At 34.2% G+C, this 23,855-nt stretch overlaps 1 protein-coding gene across 2 annotated transcripts in view; it reads left to right on the top strand.

The window, feature by feature from the left end:
• Positions 1–23,855, top strand: part of GPRC5B (G protein-coupled receptor class C group 5 member B) — a 110,601-nt gene that overhangs the window by 20,498 nt on the left and 66,248 nt on the right. For both annotated transcript variants that reach the window (XM_053695212.1, XM_053695213.1), the window contains exon 3: positions 14,196–14,308. In XM_053695212.1, the coding sequence (XP_053551187.1) occupies positions 14,196–14,308 (113 nt within the window). The remainder of the gene's footprint in view (positions 1–14,195; positions 14,309–23,855) is intronic.

Here is a 23,855-nt window from a genome sequence, read left to right as displayed (position 1 = left end):
TATGTTTTCTGCTTGTGCTGCAGGATAAAGGTGTATGTTTTCTGCTTGTGCTGCAGGATAAACTGTATGTTTTCTGCTTGTGCTGCAGGATAAGGTGTATGATTTCTGCTTGTGCTGCAGGATAAAGGTGTATGTTTTCTGCTTGTGCTGCAGGATAAACTGTATGTTTTCTGCTTGTGCTGCAGGATAAGGTGTATGTTTTCTGCTTGTGCTGCAGGATAAACTGTATGTTTTCTGCTTGTGCTGCAGGATAAGGTGTATGATTTCTGCTTGTGCTGCAGGATAAAGGTGTATGTTTTCTGCTTGTGCTGCAGGATAAACTGTATGTTTTCTGCTTGTGCTGCAGGATAAGGTGTATGTTTTCTGCTTGTGCTGCAGGATAAACTGTATGTTTTCTGCTTGTGCTGAAGGATAAGGTGTATGATTTCTGCTTGTGCTGCAGGATAAACTGTATGTTTTCTGCTTGTGCTGCAGGATAAACTGTATGTTTTCCGCTTGTGCTGAAGGATAAGGTGTATGTTTTCTGCTTGTGCTGCAGGATAAACTGTATGTTTTCTGCTTGTGCTGCAGGATAAACTGTATGTTTTCTGCTTGTGCTGCAGGATAAACTGTATGTTTTCCGCTTGTGCTGCAGGATAAGGTGTATGTTTTCTGCTTGTGCTGCAGGATAAGGTGTATGTTTTCCGCTTGTGCTGCAGGATAAACTGTATGTTTTCCGCTTGTGCTGAAGGATAAGGTGTATGTTTTCTGCTTGTGCTGCAGGATAAACTGTATGTTTTCTGCTTGTGCTGAAGGATAAGGTGTATGATTTCTGCTTGTGCTGCAGGATAAACTGTATGTTTTCCGCTTGTGCTGCAGGATAAACTGTATGTTTTCCGCTTGTGCTGAAGGATAAGGTGTATGTTTTCTGCTTGTGCTGAAGGAAAAGGTGTATGATTTCTGCTTGTGCTGCAGGATAAGGTGTATGTTTTCTGCTTGTGCTGCTGGATAAACTGTATGTTTTCTGCTTGTGCTGCAGGATAAGGTGTATGCTTTCCGCTTGTGCTGCAGGATAAACTGTATGTTTTCCGCTTGTGCTGAAGGATAAGGTGTATGTTTTCTGCTTGTGCTGAAGGAAAACGTGTATGATTTCTGCTTGTGCTGCAGGATAAGGTCTATGTTTTCTGCTTGTGCTGCAGGATAAACTGTATGTTTTCTGCTTGTGCTGCAGGATAAACTGTATGTTTTCTGCTTGTGCTGCAGGATAAACTGTATGTTTTCTGCTTGTGCTGCAGGATAAGGTGTATGTTTTCTGCTTGTGCTGCAGGATAAGGTGTATGTTTTCTGCTTGTGCTGCAGGATAAACTGTATGTTTTCTGCTTGTGCTGCAGGATAAACTGTATGTTTTCTGCTTGTGCTGCAGGATAAGGTGTATATTTTCTGCTTGTGCTGCAGGATAAGGTGTATGTTTTCTGCTTGTGCTGCAGGATAAGGTGTACAGTATGTTTTCTGCTTGTGCTGCAGGATAAGGTGTATGTTTTCTGCTTGTGCTGCAGGATAAGGTGTATGTTTTCTGCTTGTGCTGCAGGATAAGGTGTATGTTTTCTGCTTGTGCTGCAGGATAAGGTGTATGTTTTCTGCTTGTGCTGCAGGATAAGGTGTATGTTTTCTGCTTGTGCTGCAGGATAAGGTGTATGTTTTCTAAACTTTAGATCACTTATTTTTCATGCCTTTTTTGATGCATAATACAAAATGTGAGAGTGCATTCCCTTTAAAGGGACAGTAAACACCTTGTAATGATAATATTATGCTGCTATCTTCCAATAGATTTACATACTGGCAGAATCTGAATGTTATTAAAATAGATTAACATCTTGGATGCTGCAATCAATGGTCAAATTTTAGCCACCACTTTCCTTATTTTAGTGGCCAATCCTGTCTTAAAGTGACAGTCTACATCAACATTTTTCTTATTTAAAAAGATAGATAATCCCTTTATTACCCATTCCCCGTTTTTGCATAACCAACACAGTTATATTAATATACTTTTTACCTCTGTGATTACCTTGTATCTAAGTCTCTGCAGACAGCCTCCTTATCTAAGTGCTTTTGACAGACATGCAGTGTAGTCAATCAGTGAAGACTCCTAAATAACTTCACAGGAGTGAGCACAATGTTATCTATATGACACACATGAACTAACACTGTCTAACTGTGAAAAACTTTCAAAATGCTCTGAACTAAGAGGCGGTTTTCAACAGTTTAGAAATCAGTTTGAGCCTAACTAGGTTTAGCTTTTCAAAATTACCACTAAGGGAACAAAGCAAATTTATTGATAAAAGTCAATTGGAAAGTTGTTTAAAATTGCATCACCTATCTGAATCATGAAAGTTTAGTTTTGACTTTACCGTCCCTTTAAGCCTAGAAACAACAGGGCTTGTCACTGTAATACTGTCAGCAAAATCTCCATTGTTTACCTCCAGCAGAAAAGATACGATAACAGGCTGAAAATCAGGGAGATATGTGTCAGAGTTAGGCTTGTGAAGCTGCCATGTTCTCTTTTAGTTTTCAGGACTGAAAAATCCACAATCTTCAGACTTAAAGGGACAGTCTACCTTAGAATTTTTATTGTTTAAAAAGGTAGATAATCCCTTTTATTACCCATTCCCCAGTTTTGCATAACCAACACTGTTATATTAATACACTTTTTTCCTTTGTGGCTACCTTGTAGCTAAGCTTCTGCTGACTGCCCCCTTATCTCAGTGCTTTTGACAGACTTGCATTTTAGCCAATCAGTTCGGACTCCTAGGCAACTCCACGGGTGTGAGCATAATGTTATATAATATGGCACACATGAACTAGTGCTGTCTAGCTGTGAAAAAATTGTAAAAATGCATTCAGATAAGAGGCGATCTTCAACGGCTTAGAAATTAGCATATGAGCCTACCTAGGTTTAGTTTTCAACAAAGAATACCAAGAGAACAAAGCAGATTTGATGATAAAAGTAAATTGGAAAGATGTTTAAAATGCCATGCTCTTAAAATAACAGAAATATTGGACAAAATAAGTTTAATAAAAGGTTTTACTACACATAATTAAAGGGACATGAATCCCCATTTGTTTCTTGCATGATTCAGATAGAGTATATAATTATAAAAAACTTTCCAATATACTTCTGTTATCAAGTTGTCTTCATTCTCTTGGTATCCTCTGTTGAAGGAGCAGCAATGCACTACTGGGAGCTAGCTGAACACATCACCAGATGAGCAAATGACAAGATGCATTTATGTGCAGCCACAAGTTATCTTCCTATAACGCCCATAGTGCATTGTGGCTCCTGAGTCTACCTAGGTGTGCTTTTTAACAAAGGATACTAAGGGAACAAAGCAAATTAGATATTAGAAGTAAATTGAAAAGGCTTTTAAAATGTCTGAATCATGAAGGGGGAAAAATTGGTTTCATGTCCCTTTAAAGGGACACTGTACCCAAAAAAATTATTTTGTGATTCAGATAGAGCATGAAATTCTAAGCAACTTTCTAATTTACTCCTATTATCACATTTTCTTCTTTCTCTTGGTATCTTTATTTGAAATTCAAGAATGTAAGTTTAGATGCCGGCCCATTTTTGGTGAACAACCTGGGTTGTCCTTGCTGATTGGTGGATAAATTCATCCACCAATAAAAAAGTGCTGTCCAGAGTACTGAAACAAAAAAAAAAGCTTAGATGCCGTCTTTTTCAAATAATGATAGCAAGAGAACGAAGAAAAATTGATAATAGGAGTAAATTAGAAAGTTGCTTAAAATTGCATGCCCTATCTGAATCACTAAAGAAAAAATTTGGGTTCAGTGTGCCTTTAAGCATTTTGTATTGCAATGTTGTCCCTTTTTTAAAGCTACACTAATACCTATTCTGGTAAAATGTTCTGATTCTGCCTGAAAACTGAAAAAAAACTATTGTGTGAGACCAGATGAGGGAAGCTTTTTTTATTCTATTAATAAAAGCATTTTAAAGCATCAGGATTTACTGAAGTTGTTCATCGTTATTGAGTTTATCCTGGCACTTAGCACTGGGGAATTGTATCCTTGCCATAGCAGTGTACCACTGAGAGCACTGATTGTGAGAATGGATGGACACATATAATGTATGCTGGCACTTAGCAGTGGGGAATTGTATCCTTGCCATAGCAGTGTACCACTGAGAGCACTGATTGTGAGAATGGATGGACACATATAATGTATGCTGGCACTTAGCACTGGGGAATGGTATCCTTGCCATAACAGTGTACCACTGAGAGTACTGATTGTGAGAATGGATGGACACATATAATGTATGCTGGCACTTAGCACTGGGGAATTGTATCCTTGCCATAGCAGTGTACCACTGAGAGCACTGATTGTGAGAATGGATGGACACATATAATGTATGCTGGCACTTAGCACTGGGGAATTGTATCCTTGCCATAGCAGTGTACCACTGAGAGCACTGATTGTGAGAATGGATGGACACATATAATGTATGCTGGCACTTAGCAGTGGGGAATTGTATCCTTGCCATAGCAGTATACCACTGAGAGCACTGATTGTGAGAATGGATGGACACATATAATGTATGCTGGCACTTAGCACTGGGGAATTGTATCCTTTGCCATAACAGTGTACCACTGAGAGCACTGATTGTGAGAATGGATGGACACATATAATGTATGCTGGCACTTAGCACCGGGGAATTGTATCCTTGCCATAGCAGTGTACCACTGAGAGCACTGATTGTGAGAATGGATGGACACATATAATGTATGCTGGCACTTAGCACTGGGGAATTGTATCCTTGCCATAGCAGTTTACCACTGAGAGCACTGATTGTGAGAATGGATGGACACATATAATGTATGCTGGCACTTAGCACTGGGGAATTGTATCCTTGCCATAGCAGTGTACCACTGAGAGCACTGATTGTGAGAATGGATGGACACATATAATGTATGCTGGCACTTAGCACTGGGGAATTGTATCCTTGCCATAGCAGTGTACCACTGAGAGCACTGATTGTGAGAATGGATGGACACATATAATGTATGCTGGCACTTAGCACTGGGGAATTGTATCCTTGCCATAGCAGTGTACCACTGAGAGCACTGATTGTGAGAATGGATGGACACATATAATGTATGCTGGCACTTAGCACTGGGGAATTGTATCCTTGCCATAGCAGTGTACCACTGAGAGCACTGATTGTGAGAATGGATGGACACATATAATGTATGCTGGCACTTAGCACTGGGGAATTGTATCCTTGCCATAGCAATGTACCATTGAGTGCACTGATTGTGAGAATGGATGGACACATATAATGTATGCTGGCACTTAGCACTGGGGAATTGTATCCTTGCCATAGCAATGTACCATTGAGTGCACTGATTGTGAGAATGGATGGACACATATAATGTATGCTGGCACATAGCACTGGGGAATTGTATCCTTGCCATAACAGTGTACCACTGAGAGCACTGATTGTAAGAATGGATGGACACATATAATGTTTGCTGGCAGGCTATATTGACTGCTAGCCGGCCGTGCTGAGTGCCAACTACAGTCTAGTGAGATTCACCCCTTAAATGCCAGGAAGCTCAGAGCATGAACATTACAAAATACAACAGATATTAAGCGTGATTTTACCCTGATTTGCCAGGAGACTTTATTATACAAATATCTATTGGTAATTAAGCGCCAGATTACAAGTGGAGCGGTATTTTGCACTTCCGCTAGAGCGCTAATTGCACTAGATATAATCTTTTTGCACTCATTGTGTTGTGCTGGTATTATAAACAGAAAGTGAAAAGTGCTAACCCGATGAGCACAAACAGCTTACTTCTAATGCAATTAGACTGTTACGCAAACAATAACCTCATAGAAGTAAAGAAAAAAAAAAGCTAACACCCGACTCACGTGCAAACACGTTCGCTTATTTTCATATGTGCGTACCCAATCACAAATTCTAATATGCGCAAACCCAACATGAAAATATAAAAGGGCAAAGGGCACCAATGCACTTATTTTTTTCTATATATGTGTACATATATATTTATTTGTTTATATGTGTATAAATGTCTGTAACTACATAAATACACACACACACACACATATATATTTATGTGTTTATATGTGTATAAATGTCTGTAACTACATAAATACACACACACATATATATTTATGTGTTTATATGTGTATAAATGTCTGTAACTACATAAATACACACACACACATATATATTTATGTGTTTATATGTGTATAAATGTCTGTAACTACATAAATACACACACACACATATATATTTATGTGTTTATATGTGTTTAATGTCTGTAACTACATAAATACACACACACACGCACATATATATTTATGTGTTTATATGTGTATAAATGTCTGTAACTACATAAACACACACACACACATATATATATTTATGTGTTTATATGTGTATAAATGTCTGTAACTATATAAATACACACACACACACACACATATATATTTATGTGTTTATATGTGTATAAATGTATGTAACTACATAAACACACACACACACACATATATATTTATGTGTTTATATGTGTATAAATGTCTGTAACTACATAAATACACACACACACACATATATATTTATGTGTTTATATGTGTATAAATGTCTGTAACTACATAAATACACACACACATATATATTTATGTGTTTATATGTGTATAAATGTCTGTAACTACATAAATACACACACACACATATATATTTATGTGTTTATATGTGTATAAATGTCTGTAACTACATAAATACACACACACATATATATTTATGTGTTTATATGTGTTTAATGTCTGTAACTACATAAATACACACACACACGCACATATATATTTATGTGTTTATATGTGTATAAATGTCTGTAACTACATAAACACACACACACATATATATTTATGTGTTTATATGTGTATAAATGTCTGTAACTACATAAATACACACACACACATATATATTTATGTGTTTATATGTGTATAAATGTCTGTAACTACATAAATACACACACACACACATATATATTTATGTGTTTATATGTGTTTAATGTCTGTAACTACATAAATACACACACACGCACATATATATTTATGTGTTTATATGTGTATAAATGTCTGTAACTACATAAACACACACACACACATATATATATTTATGTGTTTATATGTGTATAAATGTCTGTAACTACATAAATACACACACACACACATATATATTTATGTGTTTATATGTGTATAAATGAATGTAACTACATAAACACACACACACACACATATATATTTATGTGTTTATATGTGTATAAATGTCTGTAACTACATAAATACACACACACACGCACATATATATTTATGTGTTTATATGTGTTTAATGTCTGTAACTACATAAATACACACACACACACATATATATTTATGTGTTTATATGTGTATAAATGTATGTAACTACATAAACACACACACACATATATATTTATGTGTTTATATGTGTATAAATGTATGTAACTACATAAACACACACACACACACACATATATATTTATGTGTTTATATGTGTATAAATGTCTGTAACTACATAAATACACACACACACACATATATATTTATGTGTTTATATGTGTATAAATGTCTGTAACTACATAAATACACACACACACACATATATATTTATGTGTTTATATGTGTATAAATGTCTGTAACTACATAAATACACACACACACATATATATTTATGTGTTTATATGTGTTTAATGTCTGTAACTACATAAATACACACACACACGCACATATATATTTATGTGTTTATATGTGTATAAATGTCTGTAACTACATAAACACACACACACACATATATATATTTATGTGTTTATATGTGTATAAATGTCTGTAACTACATAAATACACACACACACATATATATATTTATGTGTTTATATGTGTATAAATGTATGTAACTACATAAACACACACACACACACATATATATTTATGTGTTTATATGTGTATAAATGTCTGTAACTACATAAATACACACACACACACATATATATTTATGTGTTTATATGTGTTTAATGTCTGTAACTACATAAACACACACACACATATATATTTATGTGTTTATATGTGTATAAATGTCTGTAACTACATAAATACACACACACGCACATATATATTTATGTGTTTATATGTGTTTAATGTCTGTAACTACATAAATACACACACACACGCACATATATATTTATGTGTTTATATGTGTATAAATGTCTGTAACTATATAAACACACACACACACATATATATATTTATGTGTTTATATGTGTATAAATGTCTGTAACTACATAAATACACACACACACACATATATATTTATGTGTTTATATGTGTATAAATGTATGTAACTACATAAACACACACACACACACACATATATATTTATGTGTTTATATGTGTATAAATGTCTGTAACTACATAAATACACACACACACGCACATATATATTTATGTGTTTATATGTGTATAAATGTCTGTAACTACATAAATACACACACACACACATATATATTTATGTGTTTATATGTGTATAAATGTATGTAACTACATAAACACACACACACACACACATATATATTTATGTGTTTATATGTGTATAAATGTCTGTAACTACATAAATACACACACACACGCACATATATATTTATGTGTTTATATGTGTTTAATGTCTGTAACTACATAAATACACACACACACGCACATATATATTTATGTGTTTATATGTGTATAAATGTCTGTAACTACATAAACACACACACACACATATATATATTTATGTGTTTATATGTGTATAAATGTCTGTAACTACATAAATACACACACACACATATATATTTATGTGTTTATATGTGTATAAATGTATGTAACTACATAAACACACACACACACACACACACATATATATTTATGTGTTTATATGTGTATAAATGTCTGTAACTACATAAATACACACACACACACATATATATTTATGTGTTTATATGTGTATAAATGTCTGTAACTACATAAATACACACACACATATATATTTATGTGTTTATATGTGTATAAATGTCTGTAACTACATAAATACACACACACACACACATATATATTTATGTGTTTATATGTGTTTAATGTCTGTAACTACATAAATACACACACACACGCACATATATATTTATGTGTTTATATGTGTATAAATGTCTGTAACTACATAAACACACACACACACATATATATATTTATGTGTTTATATGTGTATAAATGTCTGTAACTACATAAATACACACACACACATATATATTTATGTGTTTATATGTGTATAAATGTATGTAACTACATAAACACACACACACACACACACACATATATATTTATGTGTTTATATGTGTATAAATGTCTGTAACTACATAAATACACACACACACACATATATATTTATGTGTTTATATGTGTTTAATGTCTGTAACTACATAAATAAACACACACACGCACATATATATTTATGTGTTTATATGTGTATAAATGTCTGTAACTACATAAACACACACACACACATATATATATTTATGTGTTTATATGTGTATAAATGTCTGTAACTACATAAATACACACACACACACATATATATTTATGTGTTTATATGTGTATAAATGTATGTAACTACATAAACACACACACACACACACATATATATTTATGTGTTTATATGTGTATAAATGTCTGTAACTACATAAATACACACACACACACACACACATATATATATTTATGTGTTTATATGTGTATAAATGTCTGTAACTACATAAATACACACACACATATATATTTATGTGTTTATATGTGTATAAATGTCTGTAACTACATAAATACACACACACACATATATATTTATGTGTTTATATGTGTATAAATGTCTGTAACTACATAAATACACACACACACACATATATATTTATGTGTTTATATGTGTTTAATGTCTGTAACTACATAAATACACACACACACGCACATATATATTTATGTGTTTATATGTGTATAAATGTCTGTAACTACATAAACACACACACACACATATATATATTTATGTGTTTATATGTGTATAAATGTCTGTAACTACATAAATACACACACACACACATATATATTTATGTGTTTATATGTGTATAAATGTATGTAACTACATAAACACACACACACATATATATTTATGTGTTTATATGTGTATAAATGTCTGTAACTACATAAATACACACACACACGCACATATATATTTATGTGTTTATATGTGTATAAATGTATGTAACTACATAAATACACACACACACGCACATATATATTTATGTGTTTATATGTGTATAAATGTCTGTAACTACATAAATACACACACACACGCACATATATATTTATGTGTTTATATGTGTATAAATGTCTGTAACAACATAAATACACACACACACACACACATATATATTTATGTGTTTATATGTGTATAAATGTCTGTAACTACATAAATACACACACGCACACATATATATTTATGTGTTTATATGTGTATAAATGTCTGTAACTACATAAATACACACACACACATATATATATTTATGTGTTTATATGTGTATAAATGTCTGTAACTACATAAATACACACACGCACACATATATATTTATGTGTTTATATGTGTATAAATGTCTGTAACTACATAAATACACACACGCACACATATATATTTATGTGTTTATATGTGTATAAATGTCTGTAACTACATAAATACACACACACACATATATATACAAATACATCTTTAGCAATGTATGTATTTTTATATCTATGTTAAAGCTCTTTGCAGCCTTATCTCTCATATCTTTGAGCCCTTATAACTTTTTTGTGCAATATTTCTAAATAATGTTTTATTAGATAGTGTTATTATGAGTGTCACTGTACTTTGTAATTTGTATTTTTGTGTGTTTTGTGACACTTTTGTGACACTTTTTTGACTCGCGTAACAGTTATCCACAGCTTCAAGATCTCAGTAATGATTCTAGTGTAAATCGCGATTTAACATGCGTGCAAACGATCTCGAAAACTCTCTGAGTTGGTTAAAAGGACACGAGCATACAATTTCAAACTTCTCAATTTTTTCTGTTATCAAATTTACTTAATTTTCATGACATACTTTCTTTAAAAAACACATACCTAGGTAGGCTGATGAGCCTTGCACATTTCATTTTTGACCTTTCTGTCCGACTTTTCAATTGACTTACATTTTCAAATTGTCTTTGCCCTCTTAATGTCCCGTGTCAGGTAGGCGCAGGAGAAGCTATGGAGTTCTGAGAGCTAGCTGGTAATTGGTGGTTAGTACATTCATATGTCTGTGGTCATTGGTTCACCAGATGTGTATTGCTGCTCTGGACTTTAACTATGTATTTTACCCCTTTGGAGGAGTTATATAAACAGTTTAATGCAATAAACAGCACAATAATAAAATGCTAACACATTACAGCATTTTCTTTCACATCCAAACAAACATCTGTATACAAATAAATTGTTTTAAAAGCATCTAAAACTGTCAATTTCTTAGCATAAGTCTTATTTTTACCTTCCCTGATTGTCTGTAAATAAGTGAGATCTGCTCTAAGCCAGCGCTTGATAAACCCAGCAGTCAGGGAGCTACTAACTTCTAAAATTGTACCACTGGCTCCTAACGGTTTGGGTTATTTTCCATAAAATTAACTAACAAATACCACAGTTTGGCTTTTAAAAGTTTTTTTTTTCTGGCTTCTTAAAGGGACATTAAACACTTTGAGATAGTAATATAAAAAAAAACTCTGTAATATACTTTCATTATTTATTTTGTTCCCTTTTCCTGTAATTCCATTCTGAAATTGTGAGCTTTTCAGTTCCTGTTAGAAATAGAAGTGCAGAACACTGTTATATTCCACACAGCCATTGGCTGCACACTCTAGTGATTTATATATAACTGCCTCTAATTGGCCACAGTAGAGAAGGTAACCTAAGTTATAACATGGCAGCTCCCAGTGTTTTATAGACACTAAAAAAAACTTTACACCTATTTTGTAAATATTTAAACAACTAATGAAACTTTATAAAAAAAATACATCTACATGTTATTCTCAGACTAATCTTTTCTTTGAATGCATCATTCTATCTAACATTTATTTAGTGTTTAATGTCCCTTTAATATCCTAACTGGCTCCTAAATGTAAATAAAACAGATTTGTTGACCCCTGCTCTAAGCAATCACTGTGTTGTTTACATTCAGATCATTTTGCAGCACACATAAATTACAGAATCTCAATCTCCAGCCTCTCTGGGAGAAGGAGAACAAGCACAATTTTCAGTGGTGTGTGACAGCAAAAGCAGGCAAAGTAAATCATTACTGTACATTGCCATGATGTTTTATTTTTATTCATTAACCATTTTATAGGTGAGGTTTTTTTTTTTTTTACTAAACCAATTACTTTTAATTATTTTTTTTATAATTTTATTGAAAAACTGTTTGGAATAGGAACTTAAAGGGGCATAATAATTGAAGAAAGACATGCACTAATCCATTAGCGCAAGTCATTGACCCTGCACTACTGTGTGTTAGTTCCTGCAATGGGGTTAAACACACAGTAGAAATACCGCTAAGGACCCACATAGCACTGCTGGTCCAGAGCATATTATATTTATATTACTTAGGCTTTGGATACATTTATTCTTCTTGGTGTTCTATGTTTTTATATTGTACATTTTTCATACAATATAATGTTTGAAACAGGTAGATCGTATAAAGCCTCAGTAAAAAGTATGCAAAACGTTCAAACATAATTACAACCTCACAGTAGACACACTCTCATCCCATTCCCAGGCGGCATATGTCCCTCCTGATTGTCTCCCTGGCAGTGTTCTCTGTAGTGCATTGTAGCTCTTGGTTGTGAATTTAACTATGCACTTAACATTTAAACACATAGTTCTAAAGAACAAAATGCTCTTAAAAATTATAGCATTTGATAAAATGTACTTCTGCATCTCTTTAAAATAGGTGAAAAAAATGAAATGTGTGTACATATCGTTTTAAATCTCCAGTAGAACAAATAATGAATTTAAAGGGACAGTCTATTAAAAATAAAACTTTCATGATTCAGATAGGACATGCAATGTTAAACAACTTTCCAATGTACTTTTATCATCAAATGTGCTTTGTTCCCTTTGGAATTCATTGTGGAAAGTTAAACCTAGGTTGGCTCATATGCACATTTATAGGCCATTGGACTGCCTCTTATCTCAGTGCATTTTGACAGTTTTTCACAGTTAGACACTATTAGTTCATGTGTGTCATATAGATAACATTGTGCTTACTCCTGTGGAGTTATTTATGAGTCAGCGCTGATTGGCTAAAATGCAAGTCTGTCAAAAGAACTGAAATAAGGGGGCAGTCTGCAGAGGCTTAGATACACTGTAATAACAGAGGTACAGGGTATATTATTATAACTGTGTTGGTTTTGCAAAACTGGGGAATTGGTAATAAAGGGATTATCTATCTTTCTAAACAATAACAATTCTGGAGTAGACTGTCCCTTTAAATATTCTTTGCTTCAATTTGATGGAAAGTATTAAAAGGTTTATAAATAGGATACAAAACAATAACGTTTTTGTGGTGTGTAGACTGTCATTTTCAGATTTGTCTGGAAATTATTTATTTGATAATCTATGTAACATTTTGGTTAGATGTTGTGTTGGACACTTCACTGGTTATTGCTCCTTGCTGCAGTCAAAATCTTACTTTGGTGATTCAGATAGAGCGCAGCATTTTAAAAAGTTTCACTTTGTTTTTCTAAATGTGCACAGTCTTTTTATTTGCACACTTTCTGAGGCACCAACTCCTACTGAGCATGTGCAAGAACTAGCAGACTATACATATATGCAGTGATTGACTCGTTGTTGTCACATGATGAGGGGAAGGAAAAATTATCTAACTTTAAAATTTCTTCTACTCATTTTAATTCCAAACTAAGTGCTTTTGCCTTTTTTTTTTTTATTATTATGCATTTGTTGATTATGAAATCTACTGTATTTAATGCCATTTGACTCTTTTTTAATACTTTCTTTTAATGCAGCCTTGAGATCTGGGGTCTTTCGCAATGGCAGTTTGGGAAGTAGGCCCAGCGCACCTTTTCGAAGTAATGTTTATCAACCCACTGAGATGGCAGTTGTGTTAAACGGTGGAACAGTAAGTATAATCAAGTTATAAAACCATTTTGTCATTGTTAATCTATTATTTACTTAAAATTGTGTCTTTTGAAAAAGAACCATACATCAGTCAAGTCACATCTCACAAAGACACTGAGTTTTATGAAATCTCAATTGTCGTGTTATATATAATAAAAAAGGTTAATAAAACCAGCGTACATGAGACACACGTTAAATTGCTGTTGTGCGTAAGCAGTGTCACTGATGTTGCACGTAATGTGTCTGTGCATGCGCATTTGTAAATGCAATTGAATTTGCAGAGTATTTATATGGCAAGTGATGAAATGATTGACAGGCATGGGCATCTGCAGAAATTTGTTGAGGGGGCAAAAAAACTAAAATGTTCCTAATAAAATAATATAATATGCAATATCAGTGACTACGGGTGCAGCAGAAGATAATTGCTTGTTATACCCATGAGATTCTCATCGTTATAAAACTTGCGGCTCGTCTGTATCATAAGAGCAATTTAGCTGGGTGCTTGGATATGGATATAAAGAGGAAAATCCCCACCACCCTCTGGATACCCACAGGAGTAGGTGACAAAATACCCTAACATTTTAACCCTCAAAATGGCTTTAAAAACATAATGATATTAATAATCTAACTATATTGTATCTTTTAGTACATATAACATAGTGATTTTAATTTAAATAAAATTAAAAAATAATATGCCCCATTAAAATGATCCAACAGTGAGGATTACTAACTATATAGTGTTCTCATCTGACACATTTCAGGTGGATACAGCACTTCCCTATAGGCTTTGTGACACATGACAGATAGATTTTAAAATACCTCAGTGGGCTCTTTTTATTTCTGTTGAGGGCGTAACGGCATATTAGCTAAAACATGAAACCTTCCTCCATATACTTAGTGAGACACGTGTGCCTAGAGCACTGGTTTTCAACCCTGTCCTCAGACGTCCCTAACAGGCCACATTTTGAGGATATCTGAACGGGAGCACAGGTGAATTAATCAGCTGATTACCTTTGAGTGCTAATGACAGCTCTGAGCCGTCGCAAATTGTCCCAGGCAGGGGCTGACGACAGCTCAGAGCCATCGCTAGCACTCACCCACCTTGAGGGCAATCTAGGGGCTCCCACTGACTCCCACCCCGACGATCTGGCCTGCATGGTGACAGGCATCGCCGGGGCTTCACATTTTGCGCAATAATGTCACCGCGCAACTTTATTTAAAAATTACAATGGACAGTATGGGGAAATGGGGGCATGCTGCTTAGAAGCCTGTATCTCAGGCATCTAAGCAGCTACAGACCCACCAAGACCCACCGTTGGAAAGGTAATCGCCTATAAGTCTTGGGGATCTGGAAAAAAAAAAGTAAAAAAAAAAATATATTTAAAAAAATGTAACCCCCCCCCCCTCAATTAGCACCCAGGTGGGAAATTGCTTAGCACTCAAGGGAATAACCTAATTTCATCCAAGGTAATCCTGAAAATCTGGCCTGTTTGGGGGGCCTGAGGAAAGGTTTAAAAACCAGTGGCCAAGATTCGTAGATGCTGAAGAGTTTGCTAAGGTTGCTGGATATATGTTCTACAGATTTGTTAGCGGAAAGCCCTGCCGTTAAAATTTATAGTTGCAGTAGGTGCCGAATACATGAAATCCTGCTCATGAAGCAGGAAGCTACTTCTAAGCAGTTAAAGCAACAACTTCAGAAACAGTGTTAGTTTAAATATCTGCACTTCTGTTTTGTCATAGAAAAGTAGTCTTGCTGGAAAGAATGAAATAGGGACACAAACGAGGGGACTGACTGTGGATATTAAAGGGCATGGGTGCAGGGGTCAAGTCCTACAAAAAAAAGTGAGGGAACTCACCAAGACTTCCACCGTCCCTCACAATTATTTTATATATATATATATATATATATATACATACACACACACTGTATTTATATGTATATAATCTATACAATTTGGTTAATGGAAGCAAATTAAATCCAATGAAGCGTTGAATGGTAGCCTTTGGGCCTGAGAATCCTCCTCTGTCACAGAGTCTCACCCACTTAAGGTAAAAACCCCAGAGCAAGCCACACAAAATTTAAGCATCATAGCATCATGTGTTAAACACATTGTGGGTTGATCACAGAGCAGGACCGCTGACAAGCTTGCATTTAGTGTATTGTAGGAACGGTCAGTGCCCATTACTAGAGGATCTCACTATCCCTCTAACCAGACTGTGCTCTAGCTCCTTCCAACAGCAGCATCAGTTTACTGAAGCATTTATGTTCTCTTTCCAGAGGGAACTTAGTTCCTCCTGCAAAAATAGTGCAGGGACTCCGTTCCCACGCATTCCCGCCCGACTTGACCCCTGCATGGGTGGGATTTTTCACCATCACTAACACCAAGCTAGTGGCACTTCAAAAAAAATACTTCTGTGGGGGGCACTTCCAGGAACCTTTGATTTGTGCTCAGTGCTGTATCAGTGGTGCGGAACCAGATATGCAGGAGTCGGGGCAAAACTAAGTGTATCATGGATGCAGTCAAGTGGGACATGAGTTAGGTGGAGCTCTGGTGGGTGCAGCAGTGGGGTGATGGGAAAAAGAGGGATGACGCCTCTTGTCAATTATTGGTTTGATAAGGGGCAGTTAAAAAATCTTTTTTGAAGTCCTCAATTTTTAAGTAGTAATGCAATGTTGCCCTAAAATGTTTTTTCCACAATTTACTAGTTTCATGAGCGGATTTTATTGCATCCACACCATTGTAATATTACCACGTTGAGATCAAGAGAGTTGAACAAATTATCCCTCTTGCCTGAAGCATTCTCATGTGACTTTTTGTTGCTGAATTCATTACCACTTCATATATATATATATATATATATATATATATATATATATATATATATATATATATATATATATATATATATATATATATATATATATATATATATATATATATATATATATATATATATATATATAGTAAAAATGTGAGTCATTCTTATGGAATCCAATAAAAACTAAAGCTAATTCCTTTGTTTCTTCAGAATCACAAACATATGGTAAAATGCACATAATATTACATTTCACAAATAACACGTATGAATTTTATTTAAAGTTCAGAATCCAAACTGTGCTCCATCAAATTACGTATTTTTCATATGTAAAGCAAGTACACTAATACACATGTGGGCTCCCAGCATCCTCTGATACCGCAGAACTGTTATAAAATACATTGCTACCTTTATTTAAAGGGATATGAAACACAATTTTTTGGATCAGCTCCTGGGTAGCGCATACATTTAACCCACCAATCAGCAAGCGCTACCCAGGATTCTGAACCAAAATGGGCCGGTTCCTAAGCTTACATTCCTGCTTTTCAAATAAAGATACAAAGAGAACCCAGATAATTTGATAATGAGTAAATTAGAAAGTTGCTTAAAATTGCAAGCTGTATCTGAACCATGAAAGAAAGAATTTGGGTTTCATATCCCATTAACAAGCCATGTTCTTATTTACTAATTCAAATAAACGGAATGCTGCAGTAAGGAAATGCTGTCATTTGTTATAGATTTTTCTTATTAAGCTATTCCTTGCATATAACTATGTGTTTAAATTTTGCAAATTGGTTAAATGCATAATTAAAGGGACACTGTACCCAAAAATGTTCTTTTGTAATTCAGAAAGAACATGCAATTTTAAGCAACTTTCTAATTTACTCCTATTATCAATTTTTCTTTGTTCTCTTGCTATCTTTATTTGAAAAAGAAGACATCTAAGCTTTTTTGGGTTTAGTACTCTGGACAGCACTTTTTTTATTGGTGAATGAATTTATCCACCAATCAGCAAGGACAACCCAGGTTGTTCACCGAAAATGGGCCGGCATCTAAACTTACATTTTTGCATTTCAAATAAAGATACCAAGAGAATGAAGAAAATTTGATAAAAGGAATAAATTAGAAAGTTGCTTAAAATGTCATGCTCAATCTGAATTACGAAAGAAAAAATTTGGGTACAGTGTCCCTTTAAAGTTAGATTTGGAGTGGTAATGTACTGCCAGTCCTGAGCTGAACACAACCGCTGATTGGTGAATACGCACAAATGTTTGTGCCGATTGGCTTAGCAACTGTGTTCAGCTCTGGCTAAGTAGTGCACTGCTGCCCCAGAGCTGACTTTAACTATGTGCTTAATTGCTTAACCCAATATATATAGGCAAACAATAGTGCAATGAGAAAGTAATGTAATGATTAAGCTCATTTTTCTAGTGCAGTAGTAATGGTTTAGTGCATATGGTAAACAACAATTTGCAATGACTATTTATTTATTGTATTCTAGGGTTGCCATCTTTTCAGGGGGAAAAATACCGACCATGCAAATCAGCATAAATTTGCATAAATAATTTTACTATATAAATTAGAAACTAAAGCTGCTAGGACTTATAATTAGATTCCAACATACGTTGAAGAAGTTTTACTATAATACCATTTTTATAATCTTCATTTTCAACTTTAACCTTAGCATTAAAAATGTTGGTAATTTCAGTAAAATACTGACAACATGGCAACAATATTGTATTGTTTTTTTATGTTATAAAAAGTGTTATTACCTTAATAAATAATTATTTCTCGCTGTCTTGTCAATCTAATTATGCCTGGTCAAAAATGTTCTATTTGTTTTCAATATTTGCCTTTGAAAACCTGAAATAATGACTTTCTCACCAGAAGTATCAGTGTCTTGCATGCTGTGTTTGTATGTGCTTTACCATCTAATTGGAGAAAGGTTGCTAAAGCTTTTAGAAATAACGTGTTTGAAGCAATCCATAAGGTGTGGGGAAAGTGTGAGATTCACATTTTATTAATTTTAGGCTGTTAAAGGGACATTAAACTCAAACTCAACCCTCCATGCATTTCTAACCTTGCTACAGTTACACTGATGGCTTAGATCAGGGTAGGAGCTAGGTTACATCTGGCCTATGATTGGCCACAATAGAGGTTATATGATAGATGTAGTCTTTATGAAATAATACAAACATGTAAAAAAAAAAACATGTTTAAATTGATTTTGAAAGTGAATTTTTGTGTACAACTCATTTCTAGGAACAGATTGCTCATTGTCCAATAAGAACAATTCCCACCGATCTACCGAGGAGCAGTGGCACGCCCCCAAGGAGCACAAAGCTTTGTAAAAACCCTGCACAATATTTGCTTAATAAAATTATATTTAAAAAAAGACTTTAATGTCCCTTTTAAGGAACTGTAAGGCAAATTTTAGTATTCTGGATGGCTTCAAGCCCTTTGTTTCTTGTTTTTGTATTAACAAACTCTGTTTATTATAATACATATTCCTATCTTTTGCTTATGTTTTGCTTTGCAAACTTGTGTCAGTCTACGTTTAATGCACAGTGTTCAATTTTAAATGATGCTTTGAAAAAAATATTCTAAGTTAAAAGCTTCTTAAAGGTTTATATTTTTCTTTTAATATGATTTTACTCTTTGCAAAAACAGATCAATCATTTTTTTACTTAGCTGCAGGTTTTTTGTACTGCTGGTAAAAGATGCATTAGACAAGACAGCTTCTGTGAAATGATTTGTATAAGGTTTTTAGCCATTAGCCTCTCTCATGAGACAGTAGTTTCAAATTCACGGCAAGCTTTTAATGAGATCCTTTATCTTGCGGTCATTTCCAACGTAATACAATTCACCCACTTCATTCATTACATATGTCAATATCACAAAACTGATCTAGTGCCCATTTAATTTCCAATCATCATCCATCAAATCATATGCATAGAACATGTAATCATAGATCCTTTGTGTTTGCTTTTGAATAATTTAATAATTTATAATAATTAAAGGGACGGTAAAATCATAACAAAATTTTTATGATTTAAATACAGCATGTCATTTTAAGCAACTTGCCAATTTACTTTTCTTATCAAATGTGTTACATTCTCTTGATATCCTTTGTTAAAAAGCATACCTAAGTAGGCTCAGTAGCAGCAATGCACTATGGGCACTATAGTGAGCTAGCTGGTGACTGGTGGCTGCACATATGCCTCTTGTCACTGAATCACCAGATGTGTTCAGCTAGCTCCCAGTAGTGAAGTGCTTTTCTTGAGTCTACCTAGGTATGCTTTTCAATAAAGGATATCGAGAGTATGAAGCTAATTTGATAAGAAAATGTAACTGGAAAGTTGTCTAATAGCGCATGCTCTGTCTGAATCATGACATTACTGTAAGGGTGGGTGTTACAGGAAATAATTTAGCCTTCTCCATATCCATAATATTGGTTAGAGGTTTGATTTAATTTTTTCTAATAAAAGTTGTCATTTGTTAAATAAAAATAAATAAATGTAAGGCTATAGTGTCTCTTACAGTCAAAATGTTTGCCCAATTAATACATTAATTGTATCTAGATTATCAACCAGAAATAAAATCTTTCTTAACATTGCAATGAGAGCTGTCAGCAGTTACAACATTTTAAAAGTTTTTATTATGAGTATTATTATTTTTATTTATAAACACCTCATATATTAGTAAGAAGAAGAAAACAATGTGTTTCCCCCACACTCTAGAGAAGCTAAAATAAATCTGTAACTTGGGTTTCCAAGATGCTGCAAATTCCCTAAACCAGTTTTTTTATTTGCAGGATACAGATTTTGCTTTTTGGCTTCTCTAGGGAGTGTGGCACATTGTACAATTGTACACAAAACCAAGAGGTGTTTCACACCTATTTAATATCATGTGACAGCATCTTTACTACAAGGTGTTCATTCATCAAAACACTATTTTAGACCATGACTAATGATGATCAGTACTTGCAGTTGCTATAAGCATAACAGCCCAAGTGTTCCGTATTATACGGGACTGTCCCTGTTTGACCCCAGTCTATTTATTAATTTATTATCATTTATTTGTATAGCGCCGCCAAATTCCGTAGCGCTGGGTACAATGATGGGGGTATACAATGACAAAGATCTGTGATACAATACAAAACATAACAAGACTAAACAAATCTAGCACAGGATGAAGAGGGACCTGCTCCGGACAGCTCACAGTCTATAGGACCCCAGTTCTGTAGTCTCAAATCTTTTCATACCCTCTATGGAGTAACAGCCTTTATTACGTGTGGGGTACCGTGGCTTAAGTTCAGTGTTATCTAACAGGGGGAATTAACCTAATCAGTTCAGCACAACCAGGAACCATACAAGCTCAGTGTATAGCGCTGATAATCCCATATTACACCTCTTTGCAACTAGCTCATGTGATTTGTATATACAGTGTATATATGGAGAGGGAGGGTGTTAGTAACTATAGGGTTAACATACTGTTTGTTATGTGAATGACATATAAGTGCTTAAAAACCCTGCTATGTATGTGACTGGCAAACTATTCCTCTGTATTTAGCAACTAAAGATATATGCTGTATATGTAAGTGGCAGAAGAGATTAACCCTTTTCTACATGTGGCTGACAGAGGAAATTAATATTGTTCACATGTGGATGGTAGAATGTGTTACATCTTTTTATGTGCTGACAAAAATAATTAAACATTGCTGTATATGTGGCTGATTGAAGGGTTAATAGTGCATTATATGGGCTAATAAAACTAGGTTAACCATGCTGGATTTGAGTCTAACACAAGAGATTACTACTACTTTCTATGTGACTGACTGCTCTATATGTAGCTAGCAGAAAGAGTTAACACTACTGTATATGTGGTAGAGCGAGTGTGTGCTAAAAGAGGGGGTTAACATATCTCTATATCTGTTCAATTAAGGGGTTAAATGCTTCTTTAAATGTGTCAGCCAAGGGGTATAATCATTGCTTTCAGTGAATTTGTGAGGAAGTCGGCTGCTCACTTGAGAAGGCAGCAGATATCTCAGTTCCTACAACAGCAAAACTCTTAAATACATCATGATGTATAGCAGACAAGACACATATGTTGTCATTATTATGTAACTGGGCCCAAGCAGAGAGATTTTGACGTCCTTTGTTGTTTGTGCTGCTAGGAACCTTATTTTGCCTCCTTTGCTTTATCTGACACAAAAAACACACATTTAAATGTCACACAAATCATAGCACAGCAAAGTACCAAAAACTATTGTAAATAATGTGATTAACTCATAAACCATGTAATAAAATTTAAGAAAAATGTATTTCACATAGTCATTTGATGGATGATCACCTTTAAATAATATGAAATAAACACTGATGTATCTCAAATTAAATAATATAATAAATAAAAACTTTGATGTATTTTTTTCCAGTATGACTTGGTAAATGTCTTATGGTTTTTTTTTATTATTATTATTCATTTCAGATACAAAAATAAATAAATATCAAAACACATCACTTGAAATAAAAAATAATTAAAAAATATCTGTTCTGTTACAAACCAAATATAACTCATAGATTTAACAAGTTGCTCCACTTCAGTTGTAGAAAATTGGACATAAAAATGTGCTAAATGATATAAGGGAGCTGTCCCTTTTAGTTTGTTCATAGTTTCAGCAGTAAAAAGACAAGAAGTATTTATTCTGTACTATATAAAGATACAAAAGACAGATCGCCCCTTATACTGCAGACCCAGTGCCAAACCTGTGTTACATGAAAACTCACTTGCAGAGACATCTCACTTGTCTAATGGGTAATGCAAGTGGCAACTTCTCTATTGGCCACTAGCCGTAAATTCTGAGACTGAAACAGAAAAATAGCTACAGCAAATTCTGTGTGCACAGCATCTATAAGTGAGCAGCATTTTATAGCACGACCTGACTCTGTCATACTTAGCACAACAGTAAAGAGACTTTAGGTCATGAACAAAATGGTTCTTGTTTAACCCATTGGTTGCCAGAAAGCCCCTCATTGGTAAACACATGAAACACCAAAGAATTTAAAGGCTACAACATATAGGTTAATATGTTCTCTGTCTCCAAATGAAAGGCTGAGATTGTAATATAACATTTTTCATTATAAAAAAAAATAGCAATATACTTTCATTATTTAATTTGTTGTTTATTCCACTATAAAATGATGGGCGCTACTATGATAAAACCCAGATTTCCCTTATTGAATCTCTTCTTCTGATGGGACTTTAAACCCTGTTAAATAGTTATTTTAAAGGGACAGCAAAGTCAAAATTAAAGGGACATGAAACCAAAAATATTTCTTACATGATTCAGAAAGAGCTTACCTTGCAATTTACTTATATTATCAAATTAACTTAATTCTCTTGGTATCCTTTGTTGTAGATGCCACATTATACTATTGGGAGCTAGCTGAACACATCGGGTGAGACAACGACAGCAGCCACCAATCAGCAGCTAGCTCCCAGCAGTGCATTGCTGCTCCTAACCCTACCTAGGTATGGTTTTCAACAAGAGATACTAAGAGATCAAAGCAAATGAAAACTTACATCATCTATCTAAATGAGGAAAGACAGATAAATCATGCAATTTTACCCAACTTTCCAATTCACTTCTGATATCAAATTTGCTTTGTTCTCTTGGTATCCTTTGATAAAGCGTAAAACTAGGTAGGCTGATTGGAGCGTACATTGTCTTT

Source organism: Bombina bombina, chromosome 11 (assembly GCF_027579735.1).
Source record: "Bombina bombina isolate aBomBom1 chromosome 11, aBomBom1.pri, whole genome shotgun sequence".
Lineage (NCBI taxonomy): Eukaryota > Metazoa > Chordata > Amphibia > Anura > Bombinatoridae > Bombina > Bombina bombina.
The sequence above is the reverse complement of the archived record's forward strand: the minus strand, read 5'-3'. Positions and strand labels throughout refer to the sequence as shown.